Here is a 14,853-nt window from a genome sequence, read left to right as displayed (position 1 = left end):
CAACTTAGTTCTCTTGACAGTTCATTGCTGGTATAGGACACAAATGCCACCTGAAATTCTGCATGATTCGCTTTACTCCCTTGTATCTATACTAACTAGTACAAGAGATCCAAAGCCTGTCAGTCAAGTGGGACAGCATTTAAAGCAACCTTCCAATTAGGTTAGAGGAGATCAAGATCAAAAGGCAGGGGCTCAGCTATTCCAGCTGCTGTGTACATGTATTTCATATAAAGCACTTTAACTAAAATTACAAGAGCAGGAGCCAATGGAGGCTTTCTAAAGTTATGCGCACACTCAGAATGCCCGTAATCAGCCACTTGATTCCATATGATACCAACAAAAAGCAGTTTTTATGTTGTACGTACTTTCTAGCCAAGTAGCCTCTACAGCATGCTTGGAACCCAATAATGACATCTGTGATTTTCAAGTCTCTTTCTTCCTCCAGGTGAGCAAGGACACCTGCTCGGAAAAATACTTTGCTCTGTCCAATTCGGTAAAGATTTGGATCCAACTCTAATGCTTTAATCTGTAGGGAAGAAAAAGATATTTATTGAAACACTAGCATTTATTACTTCACATGTAAACCCATCCACATTACTCATAACTAGTGTCAACAAATAAAGGAGACAGAATAAGAGTTTGTGTGACATCAGTGACTTTACAAGTTACGTTTGTGCAACATCAATGACTTCACACAACCATTCCAAGAATCCTTTTTTAGAGAAATCAGAGCTACTCTCCCCCACCCAGGGATCATATCCACAGGAACCATTTAATCTAGAGTATATAATTTAAAACCCAGAGAATTCAGATGATATCATCGTGACCACATTACATTATTGAGGCTTTCTAGGGAAATTCTTCTTAATTTTCAGCCATTAACTTTGATTTATTAACAGTTTCCAGTTAGCTAATGTGGCTTTGGCATTTCTAAATCATCTTTAATTAGTCAGTTTCCACTCAAGGAAGGAAGGGGAAGAAAAGAAGAGCTGGGCAACCAAGCAGTCAAAGCAGATGGTCATTTTTTTTCCTCCTGTTTTCATGATCACAGTTGCATAATCAAACAATTGTGCAAAAAAAAAGATGAGAAACTGCTGCAAAGAATACCACCACCACCCCCGAACTGGAACAGGGAGTATCCAATTAAAGGCCAATTCAGGAATGTTTCAACCATGTGGAACTACCTTTTTATTTCCACTTCTACTTGGCAGAATTTATTAGCAGTGCAGAAGGGGTCCCTACAAAACATTTTAAACACAAGTTTTGAAATACACATTCTGGGAACTGCTGCTACCAGAAGACCTTGATGAGCACAAGATCCAGCTATTGAAGTGAACCAAGCTACCTTTTTATGAGAATTCAGGGTTAAGAGTGCTTTACCCTTAATTTTGCCTTTCCTCTTCACTTTCCACAGTGAAGCAGAGACTTACCATCAGCACACAGGCTTGCTTTCCATCCATAAACCCTTTGGGAATGGCATTTGGAGTCAGAATCTCATACCTGGAAGAAAAAAATGGGTCAGAATACTGTCATATGATCTGAAAGACTTCACCTATTCTAGGAATAGATGGCCCTGCAGTATATGTGTCATTACTTGCATTCCCCCAAAGCTGTGAAGCAGGCAAGCTACCCAAGAATACATGAACATGCCTCATATCAAGTGAGCCCACTGATTCATCTAACTCCATATTTTTTTCCCTTTCTCACAATATAAGAACTCATGGACAATCAATGAAATTGCTAAGCAGTCAGGTTAGAATGGAAAAAAGGAAGTACTTCTTCACCCAAAGGGTGATTAACACGTGGAATTCACTGCCACAGGAGGTGGGGGCTACAAGCACAGACAGCTTTAAGAGGGGATTGGATAAACATATGGAGCAGAGGTCCATCAGTGGCTATCTCTCTGTCTGGGACAGTGGTATTCTTGATGCTTGGTGGGGGAACAGTGGAAGGGCTTCTAGTGTCCTGGCCCCACTGATGGACTTCCTGATGGCACCTGGGTTTTTTGGCCACTGTGTGATAGAGTGTTGGACTGGATGGGCCATTGACCTGATCCAACATGGCTTTTCTTATGTTGTCTAGTCTTGCTGTCAGCCAATCTCCAGGGTCTCAGGCATAGAAAGCCTTAGCTGGAAGAAATGCTATACATAGAACTGGGACCATCTGCATGCAAATGTATGTGCTTAGGGAGAGGTGGCCAAAGGTAGCTCTCCAGATGTTGTTGCCTACAACTCCCATCAGCCCCAGCCAGCATGGCCAATGGCTGGGGCTGATGGGAGTTGTAGGCAAAAAAACATCTGGAGAGCTACCGTTGGCCACCCCTGTGCTTAGGGATGGTCTTAGTGGGTCTAGGACCCTAAAATCACTGGATGCTGTGGGTGTGTTGGTTTTCAGGGTAATGGTCAACAATCAGCTATAGCGCAGTTAGAAGAGAGAGTCCACTGCCCTACAGTTGCAATCAGGAGGGCCCCCGCGTCTATAGCTGACTGTCCCAATGCTGCTTGATACTCAGGGAACTCACCTATAGCAGGAGTGGCCAACGGTAGTTCTCCAGATGTTTTTGCCTACAACGCCCATCAGCCCCAGCCACTGGCCATGCTGGCTGGGGCTGATAGGAGTTGTATGCAAAAAACATCTGGGGAACTACCGCTGGCCACCCAACAGGACAGAAGAATGGGTTCTCCCACCACCCAACAGCTGATTGTCTTAACCACCACCTGAGACTCAGGCAGTGAGTGGCAAATACAATCAACTGTAAGGCAGCAGCCGAGCTTCAACACAGCTAAGATTACCTATGACTGTGATAATCCACAGCCTCTTCCCAAAGTACTGGTTTCTACTCCTTCTCTTCTCAAGGGCTTGCAGTGGCCTGCCACTGATCAGGTTCACTCCTGCTTAGCTGCCATGGTGAGTCAGGTTTTCCAAGTTCACTCACTGAAGTCACAACCTTTGACTTCAAGTTCCTGTGCAGCCTGTCCTACAGAAAACATTTAGCTGGTTTTAAACCAGCAAGTTAAGTCAGCCAGTCACAATTACTACTGTCTAACCCAGACTCATCATGTGGGCAGACACTGGGGGCCAAACTGAAGTTCTACCTGTGAACACAAGAGCATGGCATGGACAGGGTTTGCCAACAGGCTGCTTTAGAGGTAAGACCTTGGCTCACATTCAAGGGCAGATAAAACTCCACAAAACTAGTTGCTGAATAGTAATGAAGAATTTTTCAGTGTGGTGGTTGGAGAAAGATTTCCTGTTTCACTATCTGTCAATTAAGCTACCTACTAAGAATGGACTGTTTACTAACTTTAGCTACAGGCACAGACCTTTGCCTGTCTAAGAGAACCATGGGTACAAATTCAGAACAGACAGAAGTCACTGCTGAGCTTTACCTTTGTCTGAACTCCTGGAAGACCACTCTGTTGGGGAAGCCTTGCCTGCAGATACGAATTCCTTCCAGTACTCCATTGCAACGGAGCTGATCCAAGACTAGGTGTGGGTCTAGTTTCCCAGCCTGAGGAAGACAGACAGGTTCTTGTTACAGAATCCTGGCACAACAGTCATGCTGATCTTTTAGAAAAACTTTCACAAGCTTCTTTAAGTCAAGAGTTTGTGCCTGAAACAAGAATGCTTTTGAATGCTACAAACGGTGCGTATGTATGTATGTATGTGTGTGTGTGTGTGTATATATATATATATAATTAAAAGTCTGCTATCTCAGGCCTCAACCTCTACAAAGGAGGCAAGTTCTTAATTTGATCTTCAGAATCACTTTTAAGTTATTTGCAAAGCACAGGAAATGTACAGCACCATGTTGATGTGCAAGAGATTGCACCTACCTTCTTTTCATGGTTGGGGATAATGCAACGGACGAAGTTGGGGTTGGTGTTCCTCAGGGTAGCCATCAGCTTGGCCAACTGTTCTTTGTACAGCTGGCCCACTGTTCGGAACATGCCCTTCCTGGTCTTAAATGCTCCAGGCAGTGCTGTATCTGACATGCCAGCCACTTGATCCAGCCCAACTATGCGGTCAACTAGAGGGAACGTGTGAGATAGTTACATTTTCTCACCTAGGCTACAGAAGACAATGCATAACACATTCGGAAAGAACAGGATAAAGAGAGGAACTGGCAGGATCCATTTGCTTCATTGCTACACAGACGCAGAAGTCCAGTTTGTTATTGTATTGGGACAACAACAGAAATGGGGGGTGAGAAGCAGCCACCAACTACTAGGGCTAGGATCCATCTCATGCCTGACAGATCCTGGCAGCTCAAACAGCAATTTCTATGCCAAAGAGAAAAATGAAACTGGCACAACTGGTTCGAGTTAGCAAATATTCACTCTCATATTTTGCATGCCAACCAGGAAGATGATGATGTTTTCTTGCTAGTCCCTAAAAATTCAACCTGAGAACATGTTTTACATGCTACTGACTGAAGCGATAGCATCATTCAAGTCACAGTTAAGAGCAGGTGACTAGCAAACAAGGCCTTGTCACTGACATATTTGCAGAGATGCTGCTGAATGAGCCACCTTTTTAAAAATTCTGTTTGTTCAAGCCTGGTGTAGAATAGGAACATAGGAGCAATGAATCCCAAACTATTTCAAAATCCACTTTTCACTACAAATGCAGTAAATATCCCTAAACTGTTCAGAAGAGATGCTTATTCTCCCTCGCATGCACATGTTACTTGTATACTGAGCTCTTGGCTCTATGACCTAATCCCAACAATACATTTCTTTTGAGCTTTTGCACAGTACTATCGGGCAGTCATCCATCTTCCAAGTTTTCCCTGTCTCCTCTGCAGGATCCCAGGCATGCTTTAGTAGGATCTCTCTTTAAGAATATTACTCAAAGTTGGTTTGGCGAATGTAGGGACAGGAAGGTGTGAAATTTCCCTGCCCGTCCCTACCACCATTTCTTTCTCATTTCTTCTTGTACTTGCAATCCCTACCAATCCCCCATTTCTTGTAAGCTTTCTGCCTTTTTAAAAGAAACTGGTAACAGATAAATTGCTATAGTACAGTGATGTACCTACTACTGACTAGCAAAAGCCCGCTGGAGGTGTGGGGGAAGATAGCAGGCATGGGAGGAAAGCACAGAGAAAATCCCCATGCAGAAGCAGTGAGAGCCAAACGGGGAATCACCCCCATGTGGAAGCACTTACACATTTCAAAGAGTCTGGTTTATTCCAGATACTAGAGCTTAGGAAGCCTCTGCCAAGTGACTTGCAATGAACTGGCTCTGCATTTTAATTGAAATAGCTTGCCTAGTTAGTGACGCAATGCAAAGGGAGTTCAGCACTGATATATGGCAACTCCCCAGTACAAACGGCCATTGAACTGTTTGAGACAGGTCAGATTTTTGTAGCCTACCACTTGCCTGACAGCAGCCAACCCAGCCACTCTCTCTTGGACTACAACTACTTTGAATCATCCAAGGCTTTAAAAAGACATTAGCTGTTCTCAAAGAAAACTATCAACCTGCAGGACTCAACTAGGGACAGAGAGACAAGATAATTATTGACAATATGGTCAAGAATTAGGATGCTGCTTCTCCCCCCAAAAGTAACTATTCACTGGAGTCAGGACTATTTCAGATAGACAGAAGATGCATTTCTGAATGAGATAAGAAAAAGTTCTCAAAGATCATTAAAGACTAGAAAGTAAATCCTCTTAAATGGCTTAATAAATACTTGCAATCAGGCAGCAAAGTAAGAACAAAAGCCTCAAAGACAATCAGCTGCATCTTCTTGACCAATGAAGAAGGCTCTAGCTTTAGCTACTAGAGAGCCTAATCATCATCCTTTATGTACAGAACAGCCATGCTACAGCCACAAGTGACCTTTCTGGCCAGCAGCTCCAATAACACCACTACCAGACTTAGGCCTAACTTTAAACACCAGTTCTGAAACCCACTGGGTTCATATGTTTAAGACAGCACTGAATAATTGGAGAAGGGAAAGCTATTCTCATAAACCTTTAAACCAGTACCATCCACATATGGCCTGACATTGTACCTGTGTAACCCCATTTTGGTTAAAAAATCTTTTCCCCCCGTAATCCTAATCGTCTACGAGCATACAGCAGAAGGACTGAGACAAACAAGCAGGAACAATAAGAGGGGAAAATAAGAATTAATGGAAGCATTTCTTGCATGGCTCTAGAAGGAAATCACACACGACACAACAGCCGGTTTCTCAGTCACCTGGTTCTAGATGAAGAATAGGAAACTGTCGATAGAAATAGGCTCTCTGAATGTTCTGCATCTCTGCAACAGAGACGTCAAAGAAAAACCCAAGACAAAAGAGAAAGTAAGATTCAAAGCAACAGATAACCTAGTGTGCAAGACACCTAATGGCACTGGAGCAAGCAAAAAAAAAATCCTTGGAGGGTTCAGTTTCACCTAATTAACTCTCACATCTGGATATGCCAAGTACACAGGGTACTCCTATTTGAATTTTATTCTGGGATCCTGCCTTGAGAAAGCCATTCAGAAAGAGACACAACTACAGCAGTGGGAGAGAATTTTCCTAAATATAAAGAGGAAGCATTATGCAACTACAAGTTTTGGACCATGTTGATCATTATTATTTTAAAGGCTGGAAGAAGGACAGACATCCATTATCTTCAGACACCTGATAGATTAAGAGCTTTCAAAACAGATAAGGAATCCCATTACATACCATCTTTCCACAGTTCAGACACAAACTTATCAGAGGATTGGTGCAGGAGGGTAGCAACGTTATCGTTAAGAGGATCCATGTTCTTCATGAGCCACTCATCTGCTTTGTAATCAACCTGGAGAAAGAATTAGCAACAAATACTGGATATGAAAGGCTGCACGGCATGTATTGCCTATGGGCTAAAGTAGGTAAGACTCAGGACAAAGAACTCCCTGAAAGCTGCTGCTACTCCCTCCTCCCAGCAAATATAAGCAATGTGTGTATGGGGGAGTCAAAGTTAGGCTGCAGTATTAACATACATTTTAAATATTTCCCCTTCATTTGACACCCTCCCTCACAATGCTAATTACGTCGCACCTAATTTTTAGAGCTGCTGTTAGAACAAGGGAAACTGACTCCCTCTGTGTGACTCCACGGGACAAACAGAAGCTCGGAGAGAATTCATATTACTATGAGACTGATTACAACTAAAACAAGACATAAATCTCCCTATGCTTAATCTGGTTTGGTGCCAATATACTTCACACATCAAGGTCTGATGCTAAACTGCACCCAATACTAAAAAAAAAACTTCAGATTGCCTGCTATGCAGACTGTTGACCAAAGTTAAGATTCCTTTCAAGTAGAATCCAATTCTGAAAACTCTGCACGTTATCCAGGGCCCCTAAAAAATGCCAGCTGACCAATACAGACTGTTAGCATGGGAAAAGACTGACAATTTAATGCCTTGTGTTATGGCAAAACTCTCCATCAAAGCCTACAAAATCAGATCTTTATGGAAGCAACAGGTTCTCATAGCTACAGGTTTCCTTTCTGGCTATGGGACAGAATAGTACACAGCAATTTATTCTGGTAAACTGGAAAACATCCCCAGGTCACTAGAGCTGCTTTCTGACTGTTCAGTTGCATTCTTATTTGTTTCTTCATGTTGCCGCCCTGCACACTTACCTTGCCAGCATAATGTATAATGCAGAAGTCAGCTTTATCTTTCAGCTGCTTTGGCTTCTGGAATTTAGGATGGCTGCCTTGCTCCTGCACCACTTTTTCCACAAAGCTTTTATCAGTAGCCTTTGGGAACCAGCACTCTTCATCCAGCAGGGCCAGTATGCCTGGGGGACCAGCCTGCGTACAAAACAGCTAAACGTCAGAACTTTTGCCAAAGTTAAGTGCATCAAAAGCAAGCAGACGAGGAAACATAACGCTATTCCTTGCAAGTCAGGCTTAGCATGGAACAGCTTTCTAGACAGGCAACTTCAAAGAACACTGTGAAAACATTACTGAAAAAAGAGTTGCTTGAATTCAGCAAATTCAAAAGACAGGTCTAGTTTAGATGCTGTGGAAGTCACACTTACTAGTTTTGGTTTATCTTTAAAGAAGACCAGGCATAAAAGACCACCACCTTCATGGACCGAATTTAGGAGTACTCAGCTTCATTCCAGGACCGCATCAACTAAAGTTTTGAGCAGTTAATGGGGCCCAGATTGCAGTGACTATACATGTTTTAAAAAGCAGCCCTGAAATTTCAAATACAGGGGCTGGTCAAGCATATCTCTCTCTCTCTGATAAACCCAAAGCTCTGAGCGACTTATGTGCAAGTCCAACCAGGTTAACAGAACAATACTGTCTTGCACAGAACCCCCAATCTGAGAACAGCTGAGTGAAGTGCCACCACTGCCATTTCCAGCCTAAGTAGTGCTCCTCACTGGTCCTGATCCATTGTACCTGGCCAAGCTTGCCTCTAGCATAGTGGACTGAGGCAGTGGCAGAGACAATGTGGAAGACACCCGTCTGCTATCAGCTGCTGTTCTGCACTGTTCATCTGGGTCCCATCTCAGCAGAGGATCAAATGGAGACTGGGACAAGCTGTGGTGCTAAAGGTTCTTTGAATCAGAGTTAGCTCTGGATGCTGCCTGAACTGCACCAACATTTGCTGATGTCATCTTGTAAAACATAAGCAAGCTAACGACTCAAACACATCTGCAACAGTAGCGGAAGGGTAACAGGGAAGCAAAGCAGGCAGCCACTGTTTCTCCTTCCTGGAGGTCGAGGGATGGCACTTAGAAGAAAAACCCTGGAGCTTCTGTTCTCTCACCAAATAGAAACCCTGAAGAGGTGGGTATTTTTCAGAAACCACGTCCGTTCTTGGCCACAGTTTAAGTATTGTTCTTTGGAAACAAGTTCAACAGGACTTACACTTCCATGCAAGCAGTGATGGAAATGATGCAGCCCCAAAACCACAAGCAGCAATCTTAATACCCCAGTTCTAGATCCTTGTTCTTTTACACACCAGTTCTTTTACACACAACAGTAATTTTTGCCAGCTTCTCTGCTGATGAGAAAGGAATCAGAAGGCCCTTCTCACCACCAGGAAGGTTATGCTACGGATTATAGTATCTGCTGATTCTGAACAAAACCAGTGTGAAATGGAATTGAGCAGGACCAAGCAGAATGGCTGGTAGGATGCAACACACCACTTGAAGGACTGAGTTTTGCAGCCACCATATTCACACCCTACCTACCGTGCAAAGTAGTTTACAAGTGTTTAATATACACCAAAATAGGCATGCACAATGGGCTCAGCTCAGCACTGGAGCTATTCTCTGCAAACAGGATGCAGGAATCACTCACCGGTTTTTCTATAAGATCAATGCAGGGCTGCAAGTCCAGGCCAAAGTCAATGAAGTTCCATTCTATGCCCTCACGCTGGTATTCTTCTTGCTCCAGGATGAACATGGTGTGGTTGAAGAGTTGCTGCAACTTCTCATTTGTGTAGTTTATGCATAACTGCTCAAATGAATTCAGCTATTAGGAAATAAAAAGTAGCCATTAGAGCACAAGGCCAAGTGCCAGCTGCTGTCCTCCAAAGGGTTAAACTTTTGTTAACCTGCTTTTAACAGCAATTCGGGTTTTTTCCCATCTCAGATTCCCCGCACCTCTTGAAAGCATTACTCTTTATGTACTTAGTGGATCAACCCAAAGCCGCTGAAACAGCATAAAAGATGTGAGGGCTCAGAAAGAAAACAGGAAAATTTGGGACAACCGCCCCCCCCCCTTTCCTCCCAAGGCTTTCTTTCAGTTTTTTCAATGGGAAAAAATGGAAGTTTGGGGAGTACTAAATAAAAATCCAGTGAAATATTTTGTCTTTTAGAATGCTTTTAAGGAAGAGAGTGGGTATGCTGTAGACATACACCATTCTTGATACAAAATGCATTTCTGCATATAGCTCGGCAGATCTTTAACACTCCAACCAAGCCTGCTAATTTTTTACTTGATGGGCAAAGGCTACCTTATTGTGAAATTCACATTGAAATTGAAATTTTGCTTTATTCTCAAAGCATTAAATTGTTTTGGATGAATTCGACTGTCAAAGTCCCTATATGTTTAGTTTTGAGGGGGGGATAAGGGTACCAAGATCAGGTCAAGTCCAATGTTGCAAATTTAAATTTTAATCCACAATTAATTTCTCCTCCACAAAAATTCTGGCCCTGCTTTGAACAATATGGGACAAAAAAAATGTTAAGTGAGGCTTGATCTCTTTTCACTGAAAAGGATATCCACCTCGAAGGGGTGTTGCCTGGGCCCCACTGGGATCTCCTCCCCGGCTGAACTACTGCTAAGGAAAGGCAACAGCCACTCCTTCCCTTCCTTCAGCCACGGCTTCCTCCAGTCCATAAAGCTCCTTAGTATGCCCCACATCAAGGCTCATGGCCTTAGTCTTATTTTTCACTCTGCTTAAGGATACCATCTTCACTGCCCAACAAAAAACTGTTCTTAATACTAGCTGCCCCTCCACCAGGCAATAACAGGAAGTTTGCTTCTTGGCAACATTCTTCAAAGGGGCTCATCCAATTAAACTGTCAACTTCCCCAACATGGCCATTTGAAGCATACTTTCCTTATATGCATAAATACTAACACATTTTCTACTTTATTTTATTGAGTTCATCATTATGCCCTTCCTCTAACGTGTTCCAAAATAAAACTAAGAGGCAGCCATGGACCAAGATTACCTCCCTCACCTATGTGGCTAGACTGAGATTTGAACCCAGGTCTTCTTAGTGGAATACTTAGTCCAATACTCCACTTACCACACTGGCCCTCCAGCCAACATGGCAATCTTCTGCTTTTAATTAGAATTAGCGGGAATATAATGCTGCCAAGGGCTATCACTGGGAAAATACACAAACATATTGTCCTATCGGCTAGTGTGGTGTAGTGATCAGAAAAGTGTTAGTACTGGGGAGACCAAGGTTCAGATCAGGCCCAATATCTCAACACACTTAGGAATATTATAGAGAATGTAATTTGATGAAAAAAGACATCTAGAAAGGGAAGTTCTGGTTAGGTGATCTGAACTTTTACAAAATCTAGTTTAATCTGCGTAAGAAAAAAAAATCAAGATGTCTTCCAGATATTCCAGACAAAACATGCTGGAATTAAAAGATGCTTTTTAAAGAGCCAGTGTGGTACAGTGATTAGAGTGTCAAGACTAAAAACTGGGAGACCCAGGTTCAAATCCCCACTCTGTCATGGGAGCTTCCTGCGTGACCATGGGCCAGACACAAATTCTCCTCACAGGGTTTTTGTGAGGATAAAAACAGAGAAGGGGAGAATGTTTGTAAGCCATTTTGGGTCCCCACTGAGGAGAGGAGTGAGATATAAATGGAGTGAATAAACAAATTTCACTTACCTCAAAGATTTCAAAACCAGCAATGTCAAGGATTCCTATGAAAGATGCTCCTTGTCTCTTTGTCTTGTCCAGTGCTTTGTTGATGCGCATCACCAGCCAACGGAACATGCGTTCATAAGTGGCTTTAGCCAGCGCCTCAATGGCAAAGTCAGCCTGCAAAACAGAGGGGAAGTCACATACAAAACCCAAACTAGCTGTCTCAGAATACATGGACAAACTGCATAATCTAAGGTTGGAGATATGGGAACAATCCTTAAAAAACCACCTAAGAATTATTTCTAACATGCTCTCATTTACACAGTAATATAAGGGGCCACTAAATATTACTAGACAGGCCTCAAGCAGAAAGTGAGACATTCCCTCTGGTCTAAAAGAAATATGTTGAGTTTGTTTAAAGCATCGCATCCTAGAATCAGCTTATGAAAAGCAGGGTGAAGACATCTGGGTACATCAAGCAAGTTCTTACTTTCATCTCAAGAAGCTTTCATTACAGAGAAAGGACTATGAATACAGAGCATTGTTGGGGGGACATGCTGACAGCATGTCTCACTGTTTACTTCTTGGCAGGTACCCAGACAAGTCCCAAGATGCTCTGTAGCTTAACAATTGCTACTTTCTGCTTTGCAGCCATATGGAAGTAGCAGCTTCGCATAAGCATCTAGTTAAGACTAGTTGGTAATTCAGTCTTTAAAGATGTTAATTTGTCTTCATGCAGCTTGTAAAGTCAAAGTCATTTATTACACCAGCATGAAACACAGAATAAAATATAGCATACTCATCGCCTAGAATCATTTAAAAATTCAGATAATACTGTAATAAACTTTGTATAAGAATTGTAAATAACATTCCAGTAGTACATAGGGCTATATTTTAAGAAGGATTTTAACCTTAGGGCTTAAAATTTATGAAATATCTATATATGTGTATGTATGTGTACACACACGCGCGCACAGAATTTTAAACCAAGTGCTGTCACCTGCAGGTTTTCTCCCAGAAGCAGCATTTTAACAAATCCCGAATTTGAACACTGGGGGGGGGGGGGGGGGATATACTTTGAGTGATTTGTTTGATGAAAAGGGCAGAAAAGGAGGATGTGTTCCATTGTTTCTATCTCGCCACTGCCACAGGGACATAATCTTTCAGTCAAAGGAATCTTTTATATCACCCCAATACTACTGCTGTTCAAAGGGCTTGCCATCTAGTGAGAGTGAACACCCTCTGATGGCTTGGGTTCTCCAAATGAAACAGGTATTCTGCTGGGGCGACTGCGTATCTGACTCACTGTGAAGCTAGAAAGGCTGGCGACCTCACTACATCACACTGCTGCTTGATGTCCTTTGCTTTATCAAAGCTTTTGCTTGCTCAAGTCTCATTTTCAAGATCAAGTAAGGAGAAAAATCTCATGTTTGCTATGTTACTGATTACTGCCTTTCCCCATGCAGATTGAAAGCTGTCACTAAGAATAAGGGAGAGTTAACCCCTTACGGGCAAGGTTTAATTCCAGCCATAGATTGATGGAGGCTAAGCACACCCTAGTCGAAACTGTCTCCAGTTTCAGATTTGTATTTGAGACCCATCTGGGCAGCTGAAGAATTGTTCTTAAGAATTTTGTTTGTACTTGTTCTAAGGGAATGAAATAGGATTATGCGGACCCCAACAGAGTTCCGTACAGGAGTCAAGCTAATGTTTCGACCCTGTAAAGTTTGCGGGCTGCTGGAATGAATTGCACTCCCTTGGTGCATGAAAATTTGGCTATAGCTTGGGCTGACTTTTGTCCTATTTCTGTTGCATTGAGAGCTCATTGTGAGCATACAACAGATTCTTGAATAATCATGCCTAGATATTTGAAACTAATGACTTGCTCAATCTTCTGTCCATTAATACTCCATTCCCTTCATTTAGGTTTTTTACTGAAGGCCATCCCTTTCCTTTTTGGTAATTTATTATTAAGTGTTCTTCCCTGCAGAGTTGGCTAAAAGCCTTTAAGACTCTTCTTAAGCCCATTGGGGTTCTGGGAAGAATTACAGTATCGTCTCATACAGCTTGTAAAACCATCAGAATTTCTAGGGTGATGGCCATACATCGTTTGCCTTGCCTCAGAACCATTACAGATCCATACAACCTATCACTTCTGCAAGGAACAGCTTATTTTCCTTTGGTGAGTTCCAAGATATGTTAGGGAGACACACAATGCAGCAACCTTGCTAAAGCTAAGCAGGTCACCACCTGGATGAGGAACCCCTGCAAGCCCTATTGAAGCGGCCTTAAGTTCTGTGTTAGACAAAAAGCAGAAAATACAAACTTCTACACACCTGCTCTTTAGTTTGAGCCTTTTGGACATAGTCCCGTCCCACTTTGATGCGAGGGGTGAGGATTCCTCTGGTGAAATCAGTCACATTGATACCCAGAAGATGAGAAACTTTCTGAGCAGCTACAATGGAAGACAAGAGCAAAAGTGTTCAGGATTTTCATCTCCATTTTCAGTGTGAAATGTAAGGCAGTATTTCTAGCAAAATGTCAAGTAATGGAACACAACAGCTTCTCAACAAACAGCACACCTGTGGCAGAGGAAGAACTGAAAATGCTGGTATTCATTTTGATGTGTCATTTTCCAAGGAAACATAATGGTGATAATCAACATATGTGAACACAAGAATCCAGGGTTTCAAGAAAGGACGTCAGTAGTCTCTGGCTACTTTTACTGGCAAGAAACCCATGCAATCAAAGTGACCTTTATTACAAACATTTGAGACAGTTTAAGCTCTGACGTCACTTTAATAAAGGCTTCCTCCATCCCAATAGTCTTCCAAGAGTTTCCAGTTAGCTACTCAGAATTTCATGCATTCCAGTATTCACTCAATCTCCTTAAGTATGTACTTTCTAGGGACAGACAAGAACAATCGTGCCCTTTTACAGCTGAAAATGCATCATCCATTCCCACCTCTTTGACTTTAATGCTTACGCAAACCGAAAACAAATATCAAGACCAATTTCAGATTCAGTCAACTATGAATCAAAAGTTACTAATCCCTTCTGGTTTGAAATTTCTGGAACACTGGTGTCTGTCACTTCAATATGCTTAACAGTCTGACCCAGTTCAAATCCCAGAAGTCAGGAATTTCATGCTTGAAATTAGATCTAAAAGTGATATTTAAACTAACTCCACCTACATTTGTTTCAGGCCCAACCTGGGAGTAAAGGCAGGTTCCACAAGCAGTAACTACCATATTCTAAACACATTTTGACTCCTATGACAGGACCCAAGTTCTGGTGATTCCCTCATTCAGCATCTGCTTGGCACATTAACACATCTACTCACAAGTGACTGCAACTAAAGAACGGATGAGTCAATATACACAGATAATATATCTGCCACCAGGAGGCACCACCACTGATTACTCTAGAGGTCTCACAAGCAGACACATTGCTAGTCAGCAGTTTACACCAGAGGGGGGCTGCATCAACTCCACTATGGCACA

The 14,853-nt window shown here is 42.4% G+C and overlaps 1 protein-coding gene across 1 annotated transcript in view; it reads right to left on the bottom strand.

Moving 5' to 3' along the window:
- Positions 1 to 14,853, bottom strand: part of MYH9 (myosin heavy chain 9) — a 104,530-nt gene that overhangs the window by 21,597 nt on the left and 68,080 nt on the right. The window contains exons 11-19 of the mRNA XM_060245524.1: positions 13,687 to 13,805; positions 11,375 to 11,527; positions 9,314 to 9,487; positions 7,634 to 7,807; positions 6,686 to 6,800; positions 3,837 to 4,030; positions 3,390 to 3,511; positions 1,431 to 1,500; positions 366 to 526 (exon numbers count right to left, since the gene is read on the bottom strand). Coding sequence (XP_060101507.1) covers positions 366 to 526; positions 1,431 to 1,500; positions 3,390 to 3,511; positions 3,837 to 4,030; positions 6,686 to 6,800; positions 7,634 to 7,807; positions 9,314 to 9,487; positions 11,375 to 11,527; positions 13,687 to 13,805 — 1,282 coding nt within the window. The remainder of the gene's footprint in view (positions 1 to 365; positions 527 to 1,430; positions 1,501 to 3,389; positions 3,512 to 3,836; positions 4,031 to 6,685; positions 6,801 to 7,633; positions 7,808 to 9,313; positions 9,488 to 11,374; positions 11,528 to 13,686; positions 13,806 to 14,853) is intronic.

The sequence above is a fragment of the Heteronotia binoei genome, chromosome 8, assembly GCF_032191835.1.
Source record: "Heteronotia binoei isolate CCM8104 ecotype False Entrance Well chromosome 8, APGP_CSIRO_Hbin_v1, whole genome shotgun sequence".
Classification (NCBI taxonomy): Eukaryota; Metazoa; Chordata; class Lepidosauria; order Squamata; family Gekkonidae; genus Heteronotia; species Heteronotia binoei.
Note: the sequence above shows the minus strand (reverse complement) of the source record. Positions and strands in the feature narration are given on the sequence as shown.